Here is a 27,191-nt window from a genome sequence, read left to right as displayed (position 1 = left end):
TCTAATTACAGCTCACTGTGGTGATGCCTCGGTTGCCAGGTTGGAGGGCAATTGGGCAGATCTCAGGGAGAGTCGAGCGTCAGTGGTAGGAGGAGCCTTGGAGGATTGTGGGCATGTGCAGGAGTTGGCAGGATCTTCCTGACTTCCAGAAGGAAGTCAGAGGACTCTGTGGTACAGAGTCTGGGTGCCTCCCAGGTTTTGACTGGATAGGTGGAGGTGCCATAAGACCACACTAGAACCTAGATGAGATGAATAGATTTGGGTAAAAGGTGATAAACTTAGTGTGGACAGCATTGATTTTTGAAGCCCTCAGGGGGCATTTAGATGAATTCAGGTGTGGGAAAGAAGTGTTTTGAAGTAGGTATGAATGATGGCATGCATTCTAACTTTCTTCTTCCTCCTCTTCTTCTTTCTTCTTTCTTCTTCTTCTTTCTTTTCTTCTTCTTCATTTATTTATTCATGAGAGACACAGAAGGAGAGAGAGGCAGAGACACAGGCAGAGGGAGAAGCAGGCTCCATGCAGGGAGCCCGATGTGGGACTCCATCCTGGGTCTCCGGGATCACGCCCTGGGCTGAAGGCGGTGCTAAACCGCTGAGCCACTGGGGCTGCCCCCTAACTTTCTTCTTAAGAGAAGAAATGGTTATTACTTTGATAAACCTTTGCTTCTAACCAGAGTATTGGTAAAACCAGAAATAATAATAAGTACTCTAAAACATGGACTTAATCAAATGTTTCATTCCTCTTCTGCCCCACTCTTAACCCTGTTAGTTCAGAAGACCACTTGGAGAATGGTCTCTAGTCTGGTCCCTCAGAACCAACCACTGATCTTGTTGGGAACAAGAATCTTCAGTAATCAGAGTTCTAGGTGATGTTGAATATAGATAAGTAGTTCTTACTGTGTAGGGAGGAATTCACATTAGTAGACCTAGGGTTTCTGAATATCCATATGAGTTACAAATATCCTGAGACCTATGTGTTTGTGTAACAGCACTAAGAAAGCATTGCCTTTTACATTAGTTTTGGGTCATATGTCAGTGGCCAGTAACCACAGTTGGAACTGAAAAGTGATTGCATAAATCCTGCCTGTTTTAAGTGGTGTTGTAAAAGGTGCTGGTCCCTGCTTCATCTGTAGTGATTTTAGAACATTCGGTAGCTTCTGTTATGGTTGATGGCTATACTGATAAAAGAAAGCCAGAAGGAAGAAATAGAGGTTTCCACGTGAAACTTTTCTTCTGGTCTTCCCATTTTTATTTCTAATCCCTGCTCGCACTTTTGCTCTCTAGATAATTCACTTCAGAAATGATTTTTAAGAAAACCTCTCAATTATATCATCCTCCACCTAACCCCTGCCCCACCATTTGGCAGTAGTTTTTTTTCAAATTAATCATTAGCATGTTCTTTTATTGTTTTGTTTTCATTTTTGATCTTTTGTCAGCCTGCCTAAAATGACCTTTGTGTATAAACTCCACCTCCAACCCTAGAAATGGCATAATTAAATTGTATTATGACAAGTTGACCTGCTGAATGTTAGCTGGTGAAGGAGATGTCAGTGCTTATTTTTGTGATCTTATTTCCAGCTAACTTGAGAGCTGCCAGGAAGGGGACCAGTAACTTCCAGTCTTTTTACTAACAAAGACCTCATTATCTTTCCACCCCTTCCCACAATTCCATGAGTTGGAAGTGTTTTTTTTAACCAAAGGAACTGCATTTATTAAGTGGTGTTTTCTTTTTCCAGTTTTATTAACCAAGGACCTACAGCTGGGTCTGAAATGAAAACATATGCATAGATAGGAGTATCAACATTAAAATTTGATTTTCCAGATGGTTAATATTTGTTAACATGTGTACCTTTGAGTAGACAATTCCATTAACATTTTTAAAAATAGAAATAATGTAAAGTCCCTATTCTGTGCTCTTTCTCTCACTTTCACCCTGTCCATCCTCTACCCCCAGTTATAGACTTGGTGGATCCCAAGCTGAGTGTATGATCTGTACCTTGGGAGTGTTTAGTTTTGTAAGCAAGTTTTTTTTTTTTTTTTAATGGAAAAAGGTATTTTAAAATAATCACAAAAATAAAATTTTATTAAGACAACTACCAACTCCCTCCCTCGTTTGAGGAGAATATGATAGATAATCTGTCCTGATGCCTTTGTTAGTCCTGTAATATCAGATGTCTTGTCCTGGGAACCCCGGATCATGAATTGTCATCTTTTGTAGCTGCATTACTGAGAGACCTTTCCTGTTCCTCTCCCCCCACGTCCACTAGTTTTTCTTGTCTGTGTTGGCTTTGTGCCTTCTTGAGCTTACCTGCTGCTTGTCTCTCACAGTGAATTGAGAGCCCTGGAAAGGCAGGTGTGTCCCCATTCATCTCTGGGTCTGCAGTGCTCAGAAACAGTGCCCACCCGGCACAGATGCATGAGGGCAGGACAGTGCAGCCTCCTTAGGATGCTTTCTGTGTGCTGGGCTCTGGCCCGAATACCCAGCATGGACTTGACTTTCATCTCTTTAATGCCCTCAGCAGCATTAAGAGGCAATGCATTACTGTTACTATTCCCATTTAATGATGGGGGACACATTTAAGTACTTGGTTAAAGTCATACCACTTTGATGATTTTTTTTTTCTCTTTCCTTTGGCCTTTAGGGTGGACACGTAAAATCATTCAAATACTAAAAAGTAGAATAAGAAGAGAAATTAAGTCTGGAAAATAAATAAATGGAATAAGCAGCCCCTTGAATAGTCGCGTTGTCTCAGTGAGAGGTCATTTGCCCTTTCTAAAATGGCTCCCTTAGTCACACTGCTGCTCTTCTCTATTCTAGATGCTTCATATCATGTCACATAGCAATGTAAAGTATCAGGCACAGAATCATATTTCTAAATTTCTCAAATTTTAAGCGTTTCTGTGTTTGGAAATTATTTGAACCCTGACTAGAAACAGTATATATATTTATGTTGTTTTTCTCCTTTTACTCTTCTAACCATGCACCACTTCCTAACAAGTGGTGTGTGAGTTTGCTTGGGCAAATGATCCTGAAGAGAACATTTCCAAATAATTGAACTTCCTTGTTGCTGTTTGAGGTTGGGATTTAACAGAAAATGAAAGTTTTCTTTAACCAGATAAGAATTCGAGGTAATTATTAGTTGATGTTTATGTTATCTGTTACACTTTTAGAACATTAGCTTTGTATAATTGCAGTACCAGATATCATCTCCAATTTAGTATAAAGAAAAAACTGAAATAACCAGGCTGACTTATCCAGTTAAACCATGAAATGGTGGAAGAAATAATGTAACCAAATTCATTTTATAAAAAAATTTTTTTGTAGGATTTGTATGGAAAGATATGAACTGATTGTATCTCAAATACATGTGTATTAATGGTTGGACTTGGTTATAGTAGTAGCTTTAGACATTGTCAATATTTGAACAATGGAAGAGAGAAGGCAGTTTTTATTTTAACTACCCTGATTTTTATGTTTATGTGTTTTTATTGCAAGCCACTTAAAATATCTTCCCTTCTTCGGGGATGAGATAGCTAAAAATAATCAGAATAGCACAAAATAATATAAATCAACCAAAAATAAAAATGTGTGTTTTCCTTCTATAAAGAACATTAGTGAAAAGATGAGTTCACTTTATAGTGAATTTCTAAAAATATAACTGCTTTGTAAAATGAGGGACACATGTATTACAGTGAGAATGATTATAATTGTCACTTGTTCATAGTAGTGGCTTGCAAGTTGGGGCGGGTGACCAATAATAGGTTCAGGTTGTTCAAAGAGGGTTTAAGTTAAACAACTATATAGATTTCCGTTGAAATTCCCAACAAGTTACAACTAGTATTTGTGTTATAAATTCTTCTCACTGGATATTTTTTTAAAAGATTTTTATTATTTATTTATTCATTCATTCATTCATTCATTCATTCATGACAGACACACACACACACACACACACACACAGAGGCAGAGGCACAGAGCAGAGAGAGGCTCCATGCAGGGAGCCCAATGTGGGACTCAATCCCGGGATTCCAGGATCACACCCTGGGCCGAAGGCAGGCGCTAAACCGCTGAGCCACCTAGGGATCCCCACCCACTGGATATTTAAATAGTAGATGCAGCTAGCCACCATTACTCAGATTGTTTGACTTTGTATGGGGATGGCCATCTGCATTCCAAGATCAAGGTAAAGAAACGTGGGTCAGTGAGTAGAGTGGAGTCCTGAGCCAGCTTGCTGTCCTGGGGCTCTAGGTCACATAATGTATGCAGCCAACAAGCAATGCTAGGCAGACCTCCTGGAGACACTGAAGAGCCAGGGGTTTGGACTGAATGATCTTTAAGTCCCTTTCATGCTTACATATGTAGTGTTTAAGTTTAATAGATTTTTCCATCTGCTTCACTAATTTTCATTGAAGCATCCTTAGTAAAATTTATTGTACATACAAAAAAAAATCAGTGTGTATAACTGTTGGGTTTCTGCCCTTCTTGCTCTATTTGTTTAGTTTGGACCAAAGAGGATATTTTATTGACAGGTTGTAATTCTGCTGGAAAATAATATGGATCCTACATTATTTGGGTGTTTAAGCTTAAATGGAAACAGCAGCTGAGTATTAACAGATGTGTCAAAGTCCTTGTGGTTTGCATTCTCTTCTTTTTGTGGTCGAAAGCTTCTTGAATTCATCTCTTATGTATCATGATGCTTATGTAATCATGCCTATACTTTAGTTTCTGGGATGAATGAATGATTTGTGGTACCCTTCCTAAATGAATTCATCCTTTTTTCATTTGAAAAAGCATCATTGTCCCAACTGATTGGTGAGATTTTTGTCTAATGGGCGTTATTTGATCTTGTAGGAGTTAGTCTCACTCCTAGGAGTTAGGAAGGTTGAGAGTGTCCTCAGATGTCAACTAGTCCAGTCTTACAATCACTACAGGAATGTCTTGTGCAGAATATTAGACAGCCTCGCCTTTGCTGAAATACAAAACCTACTGTCTCTTCCAGTGTTTTATTAACGAGCTTCTGCTGTTTTTTTTTTTTTTTTTTTTTTTTTTTTTTTTTATTTATTTTTTTTTTTTGCTTCTGCTGTTTTTAAACCAAAGTGTGTCTCCTTGTTACTTACACCTTCAGACCTAGTTCTGTCCTCTGAAGTGATGTATAACCTGTCTATTTCTTTGATAGCACAGAAATATTTCTTCTCTCTGAATTTTAATTTTCTTAACTATAAAATGACTGTGACTTACATTGTCTGGTTATCTTACCAGGACTGAGGTAAAGAACACCTGAGATAATTGTGATGTTAAGCAAAAATCTTTTTCATGTCTCAGAGTATTAATATATCTTAGTTTTTTCTTTGGTAAATAGCAATATGAGAAAGACAGCCAGCCATCTGTTGTCCAGTGGTTTGGGAACCTTGATAGGCACTTTCCACATGATGTTCTTTCATTAATGAATTGATTTGTCTCTTCGCTGAACATTTATTGACTATTCACTATGTGGCTGAAGTGAATATAAAAACAGTGAACAAGACAGATACCTTCCCTGCCTTATTGAGACTTAACTTTTCTTCTTAGATGTTTTTCTTTGAGATATAATTGCTTTTCACTATTCTAATAAAGTAATATTGTTAGTCTCTTTTTGCTCTTAGTGCTTTTGGTTTTCTGACTTACCCAATATTTAACAGTATGTCTTTGATTTGTAGATATATGGAGTCTGGGAGTGATCCTTTTCATGTTGGTGTGTGGACAGCCACCCTTTCAAGAGGCCAATGACAGTGAAACATTGACAATGATCATGGATTGCAAATATACAGTACCATCCCATGTGTCCAAAGAGTGTAAAGAGTAAGTAAAAACAGAACAAGAATATGGAAACTTAAGCACTCATAATAAAACCAGAAGTTTTATTTATTTCTTTAAAGATTTTGATTGATTGATTGATTGATTGATTGATAGATAGCATGAGCAAGGGGAGGAGGAGAGGCAAAGGGAAAGGGAGGAAGAGGGAATTTCAAGCAGACCCGGCCCTGAGTGTGGAGCCCTACTTGGGGCTCAGTCTCATGTCCCTGAGATCATGACCTGACCCGAAATCAAGAGTTAGATGCCTAACTGATTGAGCCATGCAGGCACCCCAGAAGTTTTGTTTTATTCCAATAACATCAAAAAAAACTTTGAGGTAACTTCAGCATATAAGCATCTGCTGGGTTTGTTTAAGTTTTGAACTGATAATTTTTTATTAACTGTGTTTTGAGAGGTTAACCCGGAATATGATTTGAAATCTAATATTGGAGTGCAAAATGTATTAGTCTATTTCTTAAATATGCTTGTTTTCAAGAAACCCATTATATGCCTCTTCAGCCTCTAGGAATGGTAGTTAGATGCTTGAAATGAAGATATTACCAAAAAGCAAGACCACCTGGAATTATTTTAAATTCCAGAGAAAAGTTAAGAGATTTCTTTGCCTGAGATAGACCACCAACACACCATTTTTAAGTTTTACATAATGTGTTCCTTAATTTTATTCATGCACTGCTCTCCCCAATTGGTTAATGTGACTGTGAGAAGCCAGCAACCAAAAGTACACTTAATTTGATCATTTGGAATTTAAAGTACTTTATAGTTCTGTGATATGTATAGTGAGAAGTACAGTAATGGAATAAAAGTACTGTTAGAAGTTCAGTATTTCATTGACATTATGGGTGATATATATATATATATATTTTTTTTTTTTTAATGGGTGATTTTTTTTGAGTAAGTTCAGCTGAGATTAAAGGATTTTCTGTAACAAAGATTTGAATTTTTCTCATCAACTTGTAAGAAGGAAATCTTATGGTTTGAGAAATCTTTTCTCTAAATGGAACCCCATCTTAGGCCCATGTGGTAGATGATTAAGAACCTACCTATTCAAACTCTCTGGATTCATATACAGGCTTCTCCTGTATGTGAGATGATATGAGATTGTAGATGTGAGAATGGTAGAACCTGTTGTCCAGCATTAGAAATAGAACAGTTGTAATATCTTAGAAGCCTTCTCTCTCTTCTAGAGGAATTATTTTTAATAATTGTAGGACTATTCAGTTTTCTACTTTTTCCTATGTCAATTTTGTGAACTTTTTTTAAGGAGCTTGCCCATTTTATCTAAATTTTCAGATGTATTGGCCTCAAGTATTTACGTTCTCTGGTTATATTTGTAAAATATATAGATCAGTGGAGATGTTGCCCTTTATCATTCCAATATTAACAGTTTTTGCCTTCTCTTGTTTTGGTCTTGATCAGTTCTTGCCTGAGGTTTGTTAATTTTATTAGTCTTTTTCAAGGAACTGCCTTTTATCTTTATTAATTGACTTGTATTTTTTGTTTTATGTTTTGAATTTCATCTATTACTTCCTTCTACCTCCTTCATGGGTAAATTCTCTTTTTTTTTTATGTTGGATACTTAGCTCACAAATTTTCATTTTCTAATGACATAGTTAAGGTTATAAATTGCCTCCTTGTACCATTTTTGTGATATCTTACTAGTTTTGATTTATAGCCCTGTTATTATTTAGTTCTGATTATTTTTTAGCTTCAAATGGTTTATTTCACCTCTAAATTTTTAGAGGGGTGTTTTACATTTCCAATTTTTTCTAATTACTTTTTTGTTATTCATTTTTAACTTAATTGCATTGTGGTCAAGAATATAGTCTATTATAGTACTAGTTTTTTTTTTTTTTTTCAAATTGTTGAGGCTTGCTTAGTGCCTAGCATGGTGTCGATTTTTGTAAATGATCTTTTTGTTTTGGAAAAGAATGTATTCCAGTTGTCAGGGTCAGAGTTCTATATACATCCTTAAGGTTGGTTGAGCTTGTTAATTATGCTATTTTAAATCACTTACATCTTTTCTAAGTTTTTTTTTTCTAAGTTTTTTGATTACTTGATTCAAAACTGAGATACTCTTCCACTATGATGATGGATTTATTGTTTTATTCTTAGAGGTCTGTCAGTTTTTGCTTTGAGCGTTTTGAGGCAGTGCTGTTAGGTACAAATTGTACTTTACTGGTGAATTGAACTTGTACATTACTATTTATCTCTAATGATACTTTATGCCTTAAAGTCATTCTGTGTTATCTAGTTTTAGTTAGCCACATCAGTCTTATTTTGGTCAGCATTTATGTGCTATATAGTTTTCCATTCATTTACTTTAAACCTTTCATCGTCTTGGTTTTAAGTACATCTTTTTAACAGCTGGGAGCTGGAGTTTAATCCTTTCTGAGAATTTCTGTCTTTTCATCAGAGTTTATCCCATTCATATTTATTGTCTTCACCTTTTGACATATTTATGCTCTTTCTGTATGCTTCATATTTGTCCTACTTTTTTTTCTTTGTATCTTTATGTCTGTTCCTTTTTTGGGGTTGATGCAAGTTTTTCTTTTTTCACTAGCTTGGGAGTTACAGCCAGTTGTTTTTAGTTATTATCCTGTTTTAATACACATATCTGTATGCTTAATTTAATAAAGTCGATAATTAATCCTTATCTCTTCCTAAACAACACAGAATCCTTAAAACACTTTACCATTTGATGTTTTTTAACTCCACAAATTATGAATATTATTATTCTGTATAGTAAAAAAAAAAATTTAGAATTACCCAGATGTTTGGTAAGAACTTGGTATATATCTTTCCATTTGGGATCAAATTCTTTTGCTAAAATTATACCCTTTAGAATTTCTTTGATGAGCATTTGTTGGTGATCAACTTTCTCAATTTTTCATTGAAAATCTCTTAATGTTACATGTGCCCTTGAAAGACAGTTTGACGGAGTGTGGAATTCTAGGTGGACCATTGTTTTCTCTCAGGTTATTGAAGACACATCTCTGATATGTCTTGTTGCTTTTGGGAAGTCAGCTGTTTGTGCACAGGTGATCTGTCTCTTCTCAGGCTGCTCTAAGAGCTTCTATTCATTCTGCTTAGGATGTGTTAGGCTTTTTGGGTCAGGATTTGTGTTCTTTCGTGAGTTGGGAAAATCCTTAGCCATTATCTTTTCAAATGCAGTTTCTTGCCCATTCCCTTGTATTTTCACTCTGTCCACACCTTGCCTTTTCTTAGTCCACCAATGTAGGGTTACTCCTTGGTTCTATCTTCCAATTCATTAATTCTCTTTATGTCTATTTTTTAAAAATTGTCCATTGCTTTTTTTTTTAAGTCTTTTGTATTTCAGGCTTGTCTATGTCTTAAACATATTCAACACAGTTATATACATATATATATATTTTTCAACACAGTTATATTATTCTGTGTCTGAAAATTTCGGTATTTGTAGACTTTGCATTCTGATTTTGCTATCATGTTTTTTTTAGTTCTTGTTAAAGGTACTTGTTTCCTTTGTATTTTTTGATTGTGAGGTCATATTTCTTGTAATATTATGTAGGGAATTCTTTTAAGTTACATCCTATGGAAAGGGTTTGCATTTCCTTCTCTATTGTAGTTACTCAGGAGCACCTTCAGCTTAAAACCACCTTAAATTAACCTCTTCTCTATGCATACCATGCAGATTAATTTGGACCACAGGTCCATTAATTTGGACCACAGACTTGTGTGAGGACCTGTCGCTAGAAATTCGTAGAAGAGATTTCCCTGCCCCACCTCCACAGCCAGTGTTGAGGCAAGCAGGTTTCCTTCTTGATATCTTAGCAGTAGATTTGTTTCTCATTTTTCAGTCACCGTTACACTGAAGCTGGGATTCCAGCACTTTACAAGGGCTCTAGTTGTACTTTTTGCCCTCAGTAGGCCCTACACATTGTATTCTATTTTGTGCACTCGGTGTGGCTTTCAAAACCAAAGCAGAAGCAATCAGGTCAAAGGCTAGCTTTGTCATTTGCCTCCTAAAAGTCCTGCTTTGACTACATTTTTATCTGTTGAGCCTGCCTTCCTGCCTGCCTTCCTGCCTTTTTTCCTTCCATCCTTAAGTATGTATGTATTTGTTACTATGCCAGCACAATGCATTTAAATAAAATATATGTTTAAAAGCCTGTGGCATTTTGATGGTTTTCATCAGGGTCATTTATGCTTCCTGAAGCAGAAGTTGGCGCATGCACTGTATTCTTTATGTCATTGCTGATCATGATAGCCGGTTCTGGTATGCCACTAAGCCACAGTTAATTCAAGGGCACATGTTGATATCTAGAGTTAATTCTAGATGCGAATCTGTTTGGCTTATCAGTATATCCAGCAGTTGTGATTTTCTATTTATGAATCTGATGGTACTAAATTTTCTTTATTCCCATCTGCCTTGCCACCATCACCACTAGTGAACCTAATGAAATTGATGGTATAAGTGTAGGAAACAATTCTGATTAATAAAATAATCCACTGTTACTAACCCCTGCCAATAGTTTGCTCTAACGGTGGACTTGCCTTCCTTTCCAGCCTGATCACACGGATGCTACAGAGAGATCCCAAAAGAAGGGCCTCCTTAGAAGAGATTGAAAATCATCCATGGCTTCAGGGAGTGGACCCTTCACCGGCCACAAAGTATAACATCCCCCTTGTGTCATACAAAAACCTCTCGGAGGAAGAACACAACAGCATCATTCAGCGCATGGTGCTGGGGGACATAGCGGACCGAGACGCCATTGTAGAGTATGTCAGCACTTATCAGCATGGGGCCATGGGTTTAGGGTTCTTGGAATGATCTCTCATTTTAACTTGTTAGGGCCTGTGGACACTGTAATGGGGAGCGTTCTCAATTGGCAGGGGCTATGTCATTTGTTTCTAGAGTGCCTGGCCCAGTGCCTGTCTTATAGTTTCAGACTTCATTGTTCGGTTGTTTTTATTTTCATATTAGTGAGTAGGTTCTACCATTGCTGGGTGGCGTCAGCCAATGCTGTGGCCTCTGTCCCTTACTCTAGGGGTGGATCGGAATAGCTTCTTTTGTATCTTAGTACATTTATTTTTCATAGCGGCATCTTCTCCATTGTCATGTCTCTCTTTGCTTCCCACAGCAATCTGGAAACGTGGGAAGGAGCACAGTCCTCTAAATCAGAGGGCGACATATGGGGCCTGTTACACATTGTTGTAAGGAAAATTTTAGTGGGCCACAGTCATGCCTCCATGGCTTGGATATTGTCATTGGCCACATTGTGCTGCAATATCAGGGTAGCTATAAGACCACATGACCCACAAAGCCTAGAATGTTTACTTTCTGGCCCTTCAGAGCCCTTGGTGCAGCAGTCTGTAACCCACAAGATACAGAGTTGTTAAATAAGTCGTTTAAAACAGTATAAAGATTCTGTTGCTTTGTTTTTTTTTTGTTTTTGTTTTTGTTTTTTAATTTTTTTTTTTTATTTATTTATGATAGTCACACAGAGAGAGCGAGAGAGGCAGAGACACAGGCAGAGGGAGAAGCAGGCTCCATGCACCGGGTTGCTTTGTTTTAATAATGATTTATTTCTGTCTTAATAATGATTTATTTATTTATTTAATTTAATAATGATTTGTCCTGTCTAGAAAATTACAAAGTATTTCCACAAATGAAAAGTCAGAAGTTACTTACCCTATTGAATGAAATAGTCGGGTATGATGGAAAGAGGATCTACTCGGGGAGGGGGGAAAAAAACCCCCAAAACTCAGATTCAGAATTCTGATTGAAGTACAAATTTCTACAGATTTCCAGCTGCATTATGAATTTTCATACTTAATGACCTAAATGAACAGGAAGAGCAGGACACTTGCTATTCCTGCCAAGGGCACTCACTTTAGGAATGTGTAGAAAGTGATTTTTCATTTTGAGTGTATAGAAGGCTATTTGTATCTCCCTGAATTGGCTCAGTGTTCTTAGCTTAAATAAATATATGCAGTGGTACCATTTTAGAACTATTTGATTCTTGTAAATTCAATGATGAATCCGCAGGGAGGGATAGTCTCATTGGTTCTGGCAACCCGCTTTGCCTGTCCACCATGGACAGGTGCACAGGGAGCAGGGGCTGGGAGGCCCGAGCTTACTCTGCCCCTAGCTGCTCTCAGGTCTTGTCTGTGGCTTGTGTCTGTGACCAGCTCCTCCTTCTAGGCGTGATTCCTCCACTCAAAGACACGTTTCTTAGTCCCCTTGAAATAAGCCATTGACCTTATCTGGTATTCCACTTAGGAAAGCATCTAAGAAGTCATTCTGAGTCCCGAATTTCATCTTGGGCTCTGACTTCAGAGTCTTGCATCTCAGTCTGCCCTGCCCCCATGAGCTGTGACCCCTTGTTCCTTTTGTGAAAAGCAATCCTTGTATTGCTGGTTTCCTGAGTGTTGCTTGTGTATTTTCACGAACCATGGAAGGTTTTTGCAAAGTGCAGTTCTGTATTTCTGGGCCCTTCGGCAGTTGGCAGGCTGGGCCCAGCCGCAGGAGAGGAGGCGGCTGGGTGCCCTGTGGGCGGGATGCTGCCAGCTTCTGGCCTGCGGGGTGCCTGCTCAGACTAGGCACCCTGAGCACTCTTTAGAAATGGATGAATGGATACATTGATTTTATTCAGAGAAGAGGCTAATGACAGGCTCTCAGTTACATTAATAATTCATTAAATGCAGAAAGTGTAAAAATAAAAACGTACCCTTGTTTTTCTGATTGATACTAGTATTTCAGTGCATATTCATGCAGCTCATTTCATACTTCTGATGGAAGCCAGTAAGCCAATTTAATGGAAATGAACACTTTGACACAGATTAGAGTTTATATAATGCATACATTCTTGGAAAGCTTCATCACCTTTTTTTATGCATTGAAAACTGACATCCAGCTCAGCTGCCATCAGCATTTGGATTTTTCTTACCAACTGAATGTTTCTATGTAGTTTCTTAGAATTTCAAGAGCAGTCTAACTACTAGGTTTATTTTTTTCTTCTTGTTTTTTCATCATTTTAAAGATTCCAGGTTATTGAATTTCATTTGCTTGTACTTCAAACAACAAAAAAAATTGAGTTCTGCTTGTGAAAAAGCAAACGTGCTAATGTGGCTTTTATTTATTCTCCCTTATTTTCCTCAGAGCCCTGGAAACCAATAGGTATAACCACATCACGGCCACTTACTTCTTGCTTGCTGAAAGGATCCTGAGGGAAAAGCAAGAGAAGGAAATACAAACCAGATCTGCAAGTCCTAGCAATATCAAGGCCCAGTTTAGGTGAGAACAAAATCTTCACTGATTTTAGTAAGTTAATGTTTTGAAATAGAGAACCCCTATGCTTCCTAACTCTTTGGGGCACGAGTATAAACCATGGTGACAGCCTCACTGGCGGGGCCATGCCTGGGCTCTCCATGTGGGAGTCTTGTTCCCCCATCATCAAGGCCACCTTCCCTCCTGGGGCCGCAGCAGAGGAGCTGTGGCTGTTGGCCTGCTCAGGAGAACACGTTTGGAGAAGCAGCCTCAAGCAGAGTGTCTGTCAACTACTTTCATTAAACTGTTCCAGATCTGATATGTATTAATGTGTTATTTTCTTTTCATTTTGTTTTCATTCCAGCAACAAAGCCAAGTTTTCCCTCCATTATTTCAAATAATTTTTAAGAATACTTAGGGTGTTTCTGTGCTGTGATGTTATCTCAGGATTTCAGTGATTTGACATATCAGCTAGTTGATTTATTGGCTGCTTGACCTTTGGAGGTCACGTCACCTCTTTTTGACTCAGCTTCCTGGTCTGTGAAATGAGAGTAATGCCACAATCTGCCTCCTGAGTTGCGCTCCACGTGTTTGCGGTCACTGTTAGGAGTATTTCACCACCACTGGTGTCTTTGGTAAAGTTGTGACTGTGCTCTCCCCTGTTTTTTCCCCTCTTCCCCCTTCTCCCCTCCCCCCTCCCGCTTTGCTTTTTCTTCTGCTGTACTAGCTTTCCATTTAAAATCAAGGCTAGGAAGGTCACATTTTTACATGACCACTATGAAAGCTATGTAGAATTTATCTTTCCCTCTCCAGATAGAATAATCCATGGAAGTGTAGTGATTGAAAAACAGAAGGTTGCTCCCAGTTCTGAATAATTCTCTACTCATACATCCATATACAAATATGTGTGTGTGAATATGTAATAATAATTATTTACAATAGGCAGAAAGCCATTGGATTTAAATTACTTGCAGTCAGCTTGCTATGTGTATGTTGTTACTTGGGATGCAGCAACAGAGACGAGAGAAGAAAACATTTCTGGGTGACCAAAGAATAAAGATTTAGAAGTTTAGAACTGGACTCAGTACCTTCGTTTATATCTTGGATGGAGGCTTCTGTAATGAAACGTAGGCACACTGTCTGCTATCTGTGTGGAAAGGACTGGGTCCCAGGAAGCCAAGGACTTGGGCAGGAGACAGTCCAGGACAGTGACTGAGTGGTAAGGTCATCCTAGTCCTGACCTGAACTCCCTGATGGAAAAGAGCAGGTTAACCACGCGTCGGGCCACCACGTCTGGGGTCACCCCAGCCTTACAGAACGGACTCTTTGGATTTGAACCGTTTTCAGCGACACAGGAAAGTTGATCACATATGTGAATGAGTTAAGTTGCTTTTACCTTATTCTTAGAGTCACAAAGCCAACAGAGGCTCTAAAGAAATATCAGAGCCTTCCCTCAAGTTTTCCTTTCATCCTCTTGGGGATGCTGGAGTGGAGGGGCTGTGTGGACCTCGCCTCCTCCCCAGCCCAAGGCAGGTCATGCTTCTACTTCCTTGCCTTATTTTTACTGTCACTGTGACTTTATGGTTAAAACCCCAGACCTGACTTGATTCTGTCGCTGGACATGCCTTCAGGTCAGAGTGGCCTGGGGCTCCGGACCCTAGACTGAGTCAAGAGACAGGTATTTGAACGGGCATAGCTGTTCCGGAGGTTGGGGTAGGCAGGGTGAGCCAGGGAGCCCCAAGTGCACAGAGAGTGCCTCCTTCGGGTCCTGCCAGTGTGGGCTGGAAGTGTGGTGTGGTCTGAGTATTAGAAGAGGCCTCTGGAGGTCCTCCAAGGAGTAGACCCCAGCAAGGGAGGGCTCAGTGCCAGCATCCTCTCAGAGCTCGGGAAGTGAGGAGGAGCACGGAGACCAGACCGCAGCAGCCACTCAGAAGCTCCAGCGGGGCGGGGGTTGGGGGTGGGGGGTGGGTAGAGTAGCCTTGGAACCCCAGGCTACATGTTGTCCGCAAGCCTGCGCCACCTTGGGCAGGTTTCTTACCCTGTCTGCATTCTTGTTCATCTGTGACGGGGATAATAATGGCCCCCACCTGTGGAGGGGTGGGGGGATGAAGCACGTCCATCCCTGTCGGTTCCCGTGGTGGTGCTGGCTCCGGTAGGCCCTCAGGCCTTGTGAGTCCATGTGACTCATTTCTCATTTCTAATTCTTGTTTAGCAGTCTCTCCTCTCTTGTGTTAACATAAGCCATAGTTTGCTCACAGTGTTCTGGCAATAAAGATGACTTACTTAGTTTAGCACAGCATTGAGCTCAGATGTGTGCTTGGTTAATGTGAGCTGTTGAACCATTTGATGTACTTCAGACCTGTTGGTTCAGAAGTGGCCAGTGGTGGAACTACCCCAGTGGCAGCACCCACCCATCCTGTTTTGGGGAGTGGGTTCTGAGAACGCTTTTGGCTTTCTTTTCAAGTGGGGTGGGAGGCGAGGAGAGAAGATCCTCCACCACGTGTGGATCCCTCATCCTGGATGGCGCCAGCTGCCACTCTGCTGGGTGGGACCCGGTCGGCAGGTGGCCTCCCAGCCCAGGGCTCCAGGGTGTTTGTGTGCGTGAGGGCCAGGGTGTGCAGTTCCCCAGAGCTGCAGGCCTGGCCAGGGTTTTGAGCATTTGCGTTGGTGGGGGAAAGAGGACTAGTCCAAAGGCACTTAGTGACCTCAAAGATGTTATCCAACACTCGGTTGTTATAAACTACCAAAGCAATGACAAGCACAAATGGACCCCACTCCACTGACAAAGAGGAAATGGCTCTGAGTTGGGGGAAAATGTCTGTCGTAAATTCCTATGAGTTTTTTTTAAAGCTGTAGATTTAATTGAGTTTTATTTCTAGGATAAGATAATTGGAGTGAAACGAAAGTGTTGTAGTGTAGAAGTTACTGTTTTAAAGATCTCTGGCATCTGCTATTCCCCGGACAGAGCACAGTTGAGAATTCCAAAACAGGCTGGAGACCTGTTTCAAAAGTTTTTTTCTTTGGCTGCCAGACAGTGTTCTTGTTACTTGGGTGACTCTAGATTGGGGAATAAAATCAAAGTTTAAATAATTGTGGATTTGCTACTTACTATACTTGTGTGGACATTTAAAAATACATGTATTTATATTTAGTGTTGTGTGTTTTATAATTGGTGAAGGAGAGATGTATGTGTGGCAGCGTCCATGGACTTTTCTTTGCAGTATTCTTGTGTTTAATCCACTGAATTATTTCCATTTATTTTTATAAACACCAAACTTTTATACCATCCTGTCATACTTGGAAGACTGGGAATTTCAGGTGAATTGTATTTGATTCTTTCAGGTGAATTTTATTAGCAAACCATTGCCCTTCAAAGGTGGTGATCTAAGATCCAAAGGAATGAAACATGTGGTGTTTGGTGTTTTTGCTTTGGTGATCTCCCTTGTGCTTTTTTAAACTGCTTTTCTTGTGGTGTGAGACTAGTATGGCAAAGATGGAGTAGCTCTTGGCCTCCTTTTCCTGGTGGCTCTGATGAAGTTCTCCTTTGGCTGGTAAGCCACAGACCGAGCCGTGTTTCAGAAGCACATTTGCCCTGCTGGTGTCCTTCATAGGATGGTGAATGGGTTTGCAAGGCTGTGGTTTCTCTCTTTTCTTTTCTTTTTTTATGTATTTCTTTTTTTAGTCCATGGATTTTGCCCCAGTAAGTTTTATGTGATATAGTTTGAGTAAAGTCTGCATATTACGTGGTTTTCTTTTTCCAATCTGTTACACAGGCAGTCGTGGCCAACCAAAATTGATGTTCCTCAGGACCTTGAGGATGATCTCACAGCCACTCCTCTGTCCCATGCGACTGTCCCTCAGTCTCCTGCACGGGCCGCTGACAATGTCCTCAATGGCCACCGGAGCAAAGGCCTGTGTGATGCGGCTAAGAAGGATGAGCTCCCGGAGCTGGCTGGCCCGGCGCTGTCTACAGTGTCACCTGCGAGCCTGAAACCCACGGCCAGTGGGCGCAAGTGCCTATTCCGGGTGGAGGAGGACGAAGAGGAAGATGAAGAGGACAAGAAGCCCATGTCCCTCTCTACCCAAGTGGTCCTGCGCCGGAAGCCCTCGGTGACCAACCGGCTGACGTCGAGGAAGAGCGCTCCAGTCCTCAACCAGATCTTCGAGGAGGGGGAGTCCGACGACGAGTTCGACATGGATGAGAACCTGCCTCCCAAGCTGAGCCGGCTCAAGATGAACATCGCCTCCCCGGGCACTGTGCACAAGCGCTATCACCGCAGGAAAAGCCAGGGCCGCGGCTCCAGCTGCAGCAGCTCGGAGACTAGCGACGACGACTCGGAGAGCCGGCGGCGGCTGGACAAGGACAGTGGCTTCACTTACTCGTGGCACCGGCGGGATAGCAGCGAGGGCCCCCCGGGCAGCGAGGGTGACGGCGGCGGCCAGGGCAAGCCGAGCGCGGGCGGCGGCAGTGCGGACCAGGCCAGCCCGGGCGAGAAGAGTGCGGGCGGGGGCAGCCCCGCGGGCGGCTCCGGTGGCAAGCCCACCGGCACGTCGGGGAGCACCCGCCGCTGTGCCGGCCCCGGGCCTGGGGAGCTGGTGCAGAGCCTCAAGCTCATGAGCCTCTGCCTGGGCTCCCAGCTGCACGGTGGCGCCAAGTACATTATCGATCCGCAGGGTGGCCTGTCCTTCTCCAGCGTCAAGGTCCAGGAGAAGTCCACGTGGAAGATGTGCATCAGCTCCACGGGGAGCGCAGGCCAGGCCCCCGGAGTGGGTGGCATCAAGTTCTTCTCTGACCACGTGGCGGACAGCTCCACCGAGTTAGAACGGATAAAGAGCAAGAACCTGAAAAATAACGTGCTACAGCTACCTCTGTGCGAAAAGACCATCTCTGTGAACATCCAGCGGAACCCTAAGGACGGGCTGCTGTGCGCCTCCAGCCAGGCCAGCTGCTGCCATGTCATCTGACCTCGGCTCCCACTGGCCACTGGCGCGCTTCCTGCTCTGAGTGGTGAAGACCGGCTCACTTCACTGCTCTCTTTTGGTTTTACTCTTTTAAAGTGGGCGTTAGGAGCAGTTATTTATTACCTTTTCGTTGGTCCGCCTGACGATGTGACAATGCATGGTCTTTGTGCATGCTGCTAGATACTACTTTTCTTTTCCAGCCGAAAAGTCTATTGTGTAATTTTTACATTTATAATTTTAATGTGGATGATCAGGATTAAATTAAAATGTATATTTGGAACCTAATATAAATGGAGCACTTAGAAATGTGTGATGTTCTGCACTTAACATAGAGAAAAAAATGCTTTTGTTTCCTTGTGAAAACTCTAAATTCCTGTCCTGACCTTCTGTGATAACAGAAACTCCGTGCTCGGAGGCACACTCCGTGGTGTCTGAGACAGAACCAAAGCAATAACGTGATGCCGACAGGCCTGGTGCCTGTGAGCGTGTGCGTGCCCCACCCTCCGAGGCCTGTGCGGAGCCAGTACAGTGAGCGTCTGCACTGAGAACCTTAAAACCACGATTTCAACATACCCACACCTGTTTGTCTTAAGCTATAGTGTGAAAACAAGTTTGGGCTCTTAAAATTTAACTGAAAAAGATTTTCTTGTTTTGTACTAGGTGAGATAAAGTACTTAGATTTATAAGGCAGCTTCCCCTGTAGTGGTAAATTACAAGCAGACAATCTTACTTTGTAATGTGATCAAGTGAACTGATGGTGTCTTAACTCTACTTACAGAGTGTATAGTCTGTCTGACAGAAAAGATGCTCAGTGTCCATTCTTTCCTAAAGGGCACACCCTAGGGTTTCCTTTAAAACCATGGAGATAGAGGAAGCTGTACGGCCTGATACGGGAGCAGAGGTGCACACAGAGGTTGGCAAAGTCAAAACCCTATGAAGTAAAAAAAAAAAAAAAAAACCTGGGATTTTTTAGGAGTTTGGTAATTAGATCGACTCTCTTGTTTTTTTCCATTCTTCTATATCCTTTAGCTCAATAAGCTATGAAAATTGGCTGATTAAACACACAAAAGAGTAAAATTCACACAGCAAACGAAATGCACAAAGCCTGCTTTTTTGTTTTGTTTTTGTTTTTGTTTTTGTTTTTCTGGAAGTGTTTTTCACTTTGCCGTCCTGCCAAAATAATAAAGACCTCTTGCTTTAAACTGTTCCTGTACAAAGACTACTTTTGACCAGATAATCATCTTTCATGGCATTTTATCTTGTAAGACGCAGTATATTGGCAGATTGCTAATTTTAGAAGGGGCCAGATGCTACTTGTTTATGCTGTGCCCTGGGGGTCTTCAAAGCAGTGCTTTTCCACACTGGTGATAGGATGTGGCTGGGCTGGGGTTAGGGGAGGGGAGCTTTCCCACACTCATGTCTCTGAGTGGGCAGAGCACCAAAGGACTGCATTCCATTGGTCATGGTTTCTCCAAGTACACACTGACTCTGCTCCTTAGGGTTCATACATTTTACTCTGAACTCTGAATTTCACAATATACTTACTAAACTAAGATGATACTTAAAATACTTATTTTACTTTCTAGACCTAGGCTAGATATGTTTTAAGCTACAGCTCTAGTTCATTGTGATATTTATGATTGAAAGCTACCAGAAAAGATGTGTGGGTGAAGCCATAGAACATATTTGCTTGAAATTCTTGAGCAGGGATCTTATAAAGGGCCAGAAATAAGATGTGTGGTTCACATAGATAGTGAGCGTAACATCTGTATTAAACGTAGGAGAGAAGTTTATAAAGGGCATTGGCAATAAACTCTTTGTTGCAGCTGTTTTCCAAGTAATGTAAATACTTCTTCCTGTGATAATGTATAGCCTTGGAATGGCACCTTTTAACTAACCCATACGTGTTTGTTTTCCAATGGTTTTTTATATTCAGATGTATATATGGTGCTCACTCTAGGATCAGCAGTGTTGACCGTCTATGCTGCATAGCTGTATTATAGCCTTATTAGTTGTGTGTGGTTGGTTGGCCCTCTGGGTATACAGATGTTAGTCTGAGTGGCGTCTTACTCATTTGTTCATAAGTGAATGATTGTGCATGTGTTGTATGTCATAGTATGTCGTCACATAAAAGGGAGGGAGCAAATAACCATTACATTAAGATAATATTGGACCAAACTATTTACTAGCTCTAAAGTTTCTTGTACCCCTTAACCTGTCTTCAGAAGTTGCATAGAGTTATAGTAGTGTGTAAATTCAATATTGTGGAAAAACAATTAGTCTTGTATTTTTCTGTACGTGTGTGTACATATATTATATATATATACACATATATATATATACATATATATATATAAAATTATGTACTTCTGGCAATTCTATCTGTATTTAAAGATGTGACAATCTTGACACCGATTTTAAGAAGAGCTGTGAGACTGAATCAGAATAAAGCTATCCCTACCAAGTAAGAATTGATGTGTTAAGAGGGTACAGAATTATCAGCTGATTGGTCGATTGCTTCCACTGCTGGTTGATTTCCTCATTGTGTAAACATTGACAGGTATGTGACAGATGGGAAAAAAATCCAAATAATAAAGTGGCATATTGGTGTTCAGCAATATAAACCGTGTCCCATGTTTCTCTTTCTTCTCCTGAATGCAGCTTTCTCAACAGACTCAGCCTGGGTGACATGCAACTCTGCACATGCTGTGTACCTGCACTGCCAGATGCAACTGAAAAAATAGAATTGTGACTGTCCTTGGTTTAAACTCATGACCGCAAAAATAAATGAATAAATAAACTCATGACCACAAGTGGCTCCAGGACTGCCTGCTAATTATGCTTTATTTCCCAATTCATGGCTTCCCTCACTTGGCTGGTCATCATGCTCTCAAATAATGGAATGAAGTGAAGCCATTGAAACTGCTGCAGGCTCCCACTTCCTCCTCCCACTTCATCTGAACCCGCATGCCCTGCCCTTGCTCCTGGTTGTGTGATTCCGAGGTCAGTTCCTTTACTCACACCTTGAGGCTTTATGGCTGTGAGTGAGGCAGCCATGAGGACTGCTCATTCCCTGCTTTCTCTTGCACCATCCATCTTTGCTTCACTGCTAGATCATTCCTAATGGCAAACAAAACGAGACTTGATTCCCCTACCTTAAAGAGATGTCTTTGTTCTCTCTCCTCTTGGTTCTTTGAACCCTTCCAGTCAGACTCTTGCTGCTGCCACCTCCCCCCACCCCCGGCCCATAACGCTTTGCTCAAGGTTATTCTTTCCAGCATTCCATGCACTGAAAAAATGGTGAGTTTTTAAAAACAGCTTTAGAGATATAATCCACATGGCACACAACTTGCCGGTTGTACAATTCCATGCTTTTCGTGTATTCTCAGAGTTGTGCAACCATTCCATAAACCCAAAAGGGAATCTGTACCTGTTTGTACTTCCTCCCTTCCTGTCAGTTACCCACTGGGGCCTTAACCCTGGTGACTGCTGACCCTGGCAGTCAGCTTCTAATTCTTGGTAAGTTGGTCACCCCTTCCTCATAAATCTCTCATTTTGGGCTCCACTTGCGCCTCACTGCTCTTCATCCCACTGGCTCGTCTCTCAACTTCTGTGCTTGGAGTACCCCAAGGTTCCTTTCTGGATCTTTCTCTGCACTTAGTCTCTTGGTTATCCCATTCAATCTAACATTTGTGTGCTGATAGAACCCTAAAGTATATGTAGCCCACCTACCACAAGCCAGATTCTAGCACGCTGTTTGACTTCTCTCCACGTTTGTGTCTAATAAGCACCTTTTTTACATGCCCCAAACTTAGAACCTCCCCCTTAAATCCTTCCCTTCCCAATGCTTCACATCTCATAAATGGTGGCTCTAAACCTTTTACACAAGTCAAGAATCTGGGAATCCTCCTTCCCTCTGTAATCCCAATATCCAATCCATTAGCAAATCTTAGGCACCATTCAGAAATGGATCCCTTCTTACTGCCTTCACTGCTAACACCATCATCACAACTGGACAACTGTAAATGCCTCTTGGAGGGTGCTGCTGCTTTTGCCCTTGCCATTTCTTTTGACTTTTTCTTCAGCAGTGTGAGTGAGACTTTTAAAAGCTAAACCAGTAAAAGTTCAGTAAAAAGGTATTTAATTTCCAAATTATTTGGGGGACTTTCCACAGAAGTTTGTTACTAATTTCTACTGCAGTTCTGTTTTGGCAAGAAACTGTACCTTGTATAACTGAAATCGTTTAAATTTTACCAAAACTCTTCCTATGGCTCAGCTAATGGCCTTTCTTGATGAATGTTTTTGTGAGTGCTGGGAAAGTGCAGTTGTTGGTAAAGTGTTCTACACAGGTCAGTCCAAGTTGCTTAGTAATGTTAGTCAAGTCTTCTGTATCCTCACTGAGTTTCTGTCTCATATCAGTGAGAGAGGAGTACTGAGATCTAGAATTGTGGATTGGCTATTTCTCCTTTTAGTCCTATCAGCTTTACTTCATGAAATTTGAAGCTTTGTTGTTAGGTACACATTTAAGATTGCTAAGTTCTCCTGATGAACTGATCTTTTTTATCATTATGAAATACTCTTGGTCTCTGGTAAACTTTTGTCATGAAATCTACTTTGATATAGCCACTCTACCTTTCTTTGATTTGTGGGACTATTTTTTTTCCATCTTTTTTATTTTTAACCTATCTATGTCTTTATATTTAAGGGACAGTTGTTTTGTTTTTGGATTTTTCATTTCTTTTTTATAGACAGCATATAGTAGGGTTTTGCTTTTTATCCAATCTGCAAATCTTTGCCTTTTATTTGGAGTATTTTAGATCAAGTATGTTTAGTGTAATTATCAACATGGTTGAATTTAAATCTACCATCTTTCTGGTTTTCCATTTGTCTCATCTGTTTCTTATTTCTTTTTCCTTCTTTACTATGTTCTTTTTGTTTGTGCACTTTTTATTGGCTTATTGTTGTGCCTCTTTTTTAGTGGTTGCTATAGGGATGGATATAGATATAGATATCAATGGGTGGATATATATGTGTATATATATATATATACGCACAGCATATTATACATATGTGTATATATGTATAAAACTGCAATCTACCTAATGTAGAAGAACCTGACAAATGTGCACTTTACTCCTCCTGTTCTTTGTGCTATTGTTGGCATACATCCTATTTTTACATATGCATAAATATTTTTATTTTAAATTGTTTTCTTTTTAAGAGATGAAACATAAGGGGAAAGAGTGTCTTCTTTTACCTACATCTTTATTCTTTCCAGCACTCTTCATTTCTTTGTGTAGATCCACATTTTGATATTTTCCTTCTGTCTTTAGAACTTTAAATTTTCATACGTGCAGGTCTGCTGACAATATATTCTGTCAGCTTTTGCTTGTCTAAACAAGTATTTTTACTTAATTCATGAAGGATATTTTCATTGAGTATAGGTTGATTTTTATTGCAATGCTCGACACATTTTACACTGTTGAGTGCTAGATTGTTTTATTCATGTAAAAAGTGTTGGTTTTCATTTTGGCATACAGTTACTTGGAATCAGGTAGATCCTTTGGGGTCTTGCTTTTAAAGTGTGTTAGGACAGATCCAGAGCTGCCTCTAGGGCTAGTCTGCCTCACCCCTGAGACAATACCTCCTAAGCACACCACTGAAGGACACATCACTCCACTGAAGGACATGTCAGGCCTTAGGTCGCCCCTTTGCCTTTCTGTCCCTCACTGCTGTCCACTGTGATGAGGAGGACTGGGACCCAAGCACATGGTAGGCTGCCAGCACACTGTGTTTCTGAGGACCCCTGTCTTAGCAGACATCCCACTCCACGCTGGGTGTTACAGGTTGAGAAGTCAGGAGAATAAAACGGAATCCTTGTCCTTGTGAATTCATAATGCCCTTGAGTAAGAAATGAGGATTTAGATTAGTACCAGATGAAGATCAGAGATCGTGATGTGTGGCAGGGCACTGCTGGGGGATCCTGAGAGTCCCAAGGAGGGTGAGTTCAGGGAGGGAGAACTGAATAGCTGGACAGATGCCAATCACCAGCTCCTGTATGTGCCAGGAGCCAGGAGTGGACCTTGCTGAGGGAGAGTCCACTTTACTTCTTGGCTCATTCATCCTTTCAACAGGATGCTACAATTTCTGGACTGGAGGACTGGAAGGGGCGGTATCAAGGGGACTTGAGACTGTTCAGTACCCCGTAGTGTGCAGCCTATCCTTAGCCTGTGCCCCAGGTTTGGAAGGGCCCCCTTGACTTCATGCTCTGCTCCTAGTTTTTTGTCTTAAAATTCTTAAAAACTTTCAAGCAAGGATGCTGCATTTTCATTTTGCACAGGGCACCTTAGGTTCTGTCCCTGGCTGAGAGATTACTTGCAGATCTGTACTCCAGGAGTATGGAGAGGTGATCTCAACCCTGAGAGGTGGGGACTTTGGTGAGAACATAGGTCCTGAGGGAGCAGCAAAGGCCAGAGACAGGCACCCAAGATTACCTGCGAGGGCTGCCTGTGAGCCTGAGAACTTCTTGCTGAGACTGAGTGGTCTGTGGATCAGATCTGAGCACCAGAGGCTCCCCAGACTTGTGGAGAGTGAGATGGAATCAGGTCCTTGGAGGACTAATCGAGAAGTGTCAGGAGAGCGTGTGGGTATGACTTTGATAGTGTCCCCAGTGAAGGATGGGCAGTGGTGCATGGCTCCTAAGGCTCAGAGAGGTTAGGGGCCTGCCCAAGGGCACAGCACTAATCTGACCCCAGAGACCCCTTCTGCAGGTTGCCCACCTGGGTGGGGAGAGGTGAGATTGCCCTTCGACTTACCTTGGACCTTCCAGTTCCAGAGAGCCGGGCAAAGCAGTATTAAGCCTTGTACCATAAGGTTACCCTTGAAACCACACTGGAGCTCATACCTGCCACGTATTAACGCATCTTTTTACCTTTCTAATGTCTGAAATTTCCAAGTTTAGAGAGACAGCTGGTCCTAGGGGATGGTGGACTTGCAGGGGAAACCAGATTGGGCAGCTTGTCGCACACCTCGTGAGGTGAGATCAATTAGAGTCAGGGCCGAGAGCTGGTCTCACATTTCCTGAAGAATTCCAGCTGGCTGAAGCTTCCCTGGGCTGGATGGCTATTCCCTGGGACCCACCACCTGGGAGGAAACTGAGACCAGGAAAGAAGTGTCTCTCAGTCCCCAAGATGTCTGTTAGGAGACCCTAGCTTCCACATGGTTAATGCAAACCCCAACCTGCATCCTTCCTTCGGGTGGCCCAAATGTGGGGTGTTGCAGGGTGGCTTCCAGCTGGTAAGCAGGGCCCCCAGCAGGCGGGACCCCCAGGATGGGGCCGGTGGGCAGGCCCCAGTCCTTCCTGAGAGGTTCCTGCTCTCCCCGTGGTGCTTAGCTGCCTCTACCTGTGATGGGCAAACCCCATGGGGCTTGTTTCCGGCCTTGTGTTCTGGAGTGGGGAGGGGCAGAGGTGGCTTCAAAGTGGCTCACCAGTCTCCACAAGTGGGGAGACCTAATTGGTTTTCCTTCTCCGAGCCAGACAGCCTTGTAAAGGGAGGCACATACCCATGTCGACATGAGCTGCCTTCAGAGACGTGGGCTCCTGGGCCAAACTGCCCAAATCCTGTCCCTCAGGCCCGAGGTGGTAGGGCCAGGGCAAATGCTTGAACAAGGTCCAGGTGATTCTTTCCCTATGCGTGCGGGCATGCTCTGAGGAATCCGAGGCCCTGTGCGGCTGGGCCTCGGTCCAGGACTCGCTGCCCACCTGGTGTGGGCCTTGGTTGGGGCCCCCTGGCTGGCTTGCAAGACCTCCTCATTTTGGCTCTTAGAAAGCCCTGACAACCAGTGTCCCACAACCTTCCTCGGTTCCCACTTCTGCATGGATGAGAAGACCATAACTGGGCCTCCTGACAGGACCAGAAGTATCTTCCATCCTCTGAAGAGGTTGTGGCCTTCTTGTGGCTGGGATGAAAGGATGCTCCCACAGCTGCTCTGGCACAGGAGCTACGTCTTCCCTCCAGGCTCTGGGGGCTCCTGGAGAAGCTGGTGGCGCCAGGCTCAGGTCCCTGCTCTTCAAGCCATCCTCAGGTGGGTGTGGGGACATGCAAGGAAGCCTGGCCTGTTTCTTCAGACGTGGCCCAGGGATTCTTGAGATAAATCAGCTGGAGGACTCCGGATCCTGGTTCTGGGGCCTTTGGTCTTCTTCCTTCTGTTGCTAGTTTCCTGCTGGAGATGGGATGAGAGCTACAGGGCTGAGGAGAGAGCAAGCATTGGGTAGCTTGGTGCAAGGCAGCAGTACCATCTTGGCAGATGTGGGGCTGTGGAGCGTGGGGACACTGCTGGGGGGAGCCTGTGTACCTCAGTTTCCTCATCTATAAAAGAGAACAATATAAGAAAACTGAGGCCCATAGGGTATACCAAGGAGGGCAGTGGGCTCCCGGCCTCCAGCTCCATCATAGGGCCCGGTATCCCTAACCACGGGCTTCTGGCTTCTTCCCCTAAGCCACTAAGATCAAGATTTGGCCTCCATTCCGACCCTGTGAGTTGCAGGTGAGGGGTGTGACAGTGTGGCCACTGTCCTCAAGGCTGCAGGGGCTGGGCTCTGCCAGCAGAAGCCCAGGCCCAGGTCTGGGGCCGCGGTGGGGGCGGGCGGCTCGGCGGGCACGCCACGGGGCTCCATGTGAGCTGCCTGCCCGAGGGGAGCTGGCTCGCAGCCCGCCAGGCGGGCCGAGCACCAGGGCCGAGGCCCTCCGACGCCCCGCACCTCCCCAGGAGGGCCTGGGAGGCGAGCTGGGGGCGCGGGGTCGTCGGCGGGGAGAGATGCCGGGCGCGTCCCCGGCTCCGTTCCGCCCCTCGGGGCTGGTGGCCCCGGGCCGCCGCTGCTCGGCTGGGGTGCCCGCGATGGCGTCGGGACTCGGCGGCCTCGGCAACGCGGGGCGCCTCCAAGGGCGGGGCCTCCCCGGCCTCTGCCCCCACGGGCCCTCCCGGCGCCGCCCGTCACGGGGCAGGGGGCTGGGGACGTGAGCAGGGGCATCCCCGGGAACCCCAGGAGGCCCGAGGCGGGATGAGGACCCCGGCTGGGGGGGCGGGGGCAGCCCCTCAGCACCGGGCCGCGCCCCTGCTCCAGCT

General features: G+C 42.9%; 1 protein-coding gene and 1 long non-coding RNA gene across 6 annotated transcripts in view; one reads left to right on the top strand and one right to left on the bottom strand.

The window, feature by feature from the left end:
• Positions 1-20,689, top strand: part of SNRK (SNF related kinase) — a 58,250-nt gene extending 37,561 nt beyond the window's left edge. For all 5 annotated transcript variants that reach the window (XM_038570270.1, XM_038570271.1, XM_038570268.1 and 2 more), the window contains 4 exons: positions 5,698-5,839; positions 10,400-10,612; positions 12,996-13,130; positions 16,877-20,689. In XM_038570270.1, the coding sequence (XP_038426198.1) occupies positions 5,698-5,839; positions 10,400-10,612; positions 12,996-13,130; positions 16,877-18,068 (1,682 nt within the window). In that variant the 3' untranslated portion in view covers positions 18,069-20,689. The remainder of the gene's footprint in view (positions 1-5,697; positions 5,840-10,399; positions 10,613-12,995; positions 13,131-16,876) is intronic.
• Positions 20,690-23,547: 2,858 nt separating this feature from the next.
• Positions 23,548-26,712, bottom strand: LOC106557594. The gene is made up of 2 exons (XR_005376796.1): positions 24,997-26,712; positions 23,548-23,966 (listed from the first exon to the last, which is right to left on the bottom strand). It is a non-coding gene; the product is annotated as an uncharacterized LOC106557594 (long non-coding RNA).
• Between the last annotated feature and the right edge of the window lie 479 nt (positions 26,713-27,191).

This window comes from Canis lupus, chromosome 23 (genome assembly GCF_011100685.1).
Source record: "Canis lupus familiaris isolate Mischka breed German Shepherd chromosome 23, alternate assembly UU_Cfam_GSD_1.0, whole genome shotgun sequence".
Lineage (NCBI taxonomy): Eukaryota > Metazoa > Chordata > Mammalia > Carnivora > Canidae > Canis > Canis lupus.
The sequence above is the reverse complement of the archived record's forward strand: the minus strand, read 5'-3'. Positions and strand labels throughout refer to the sequence as shown.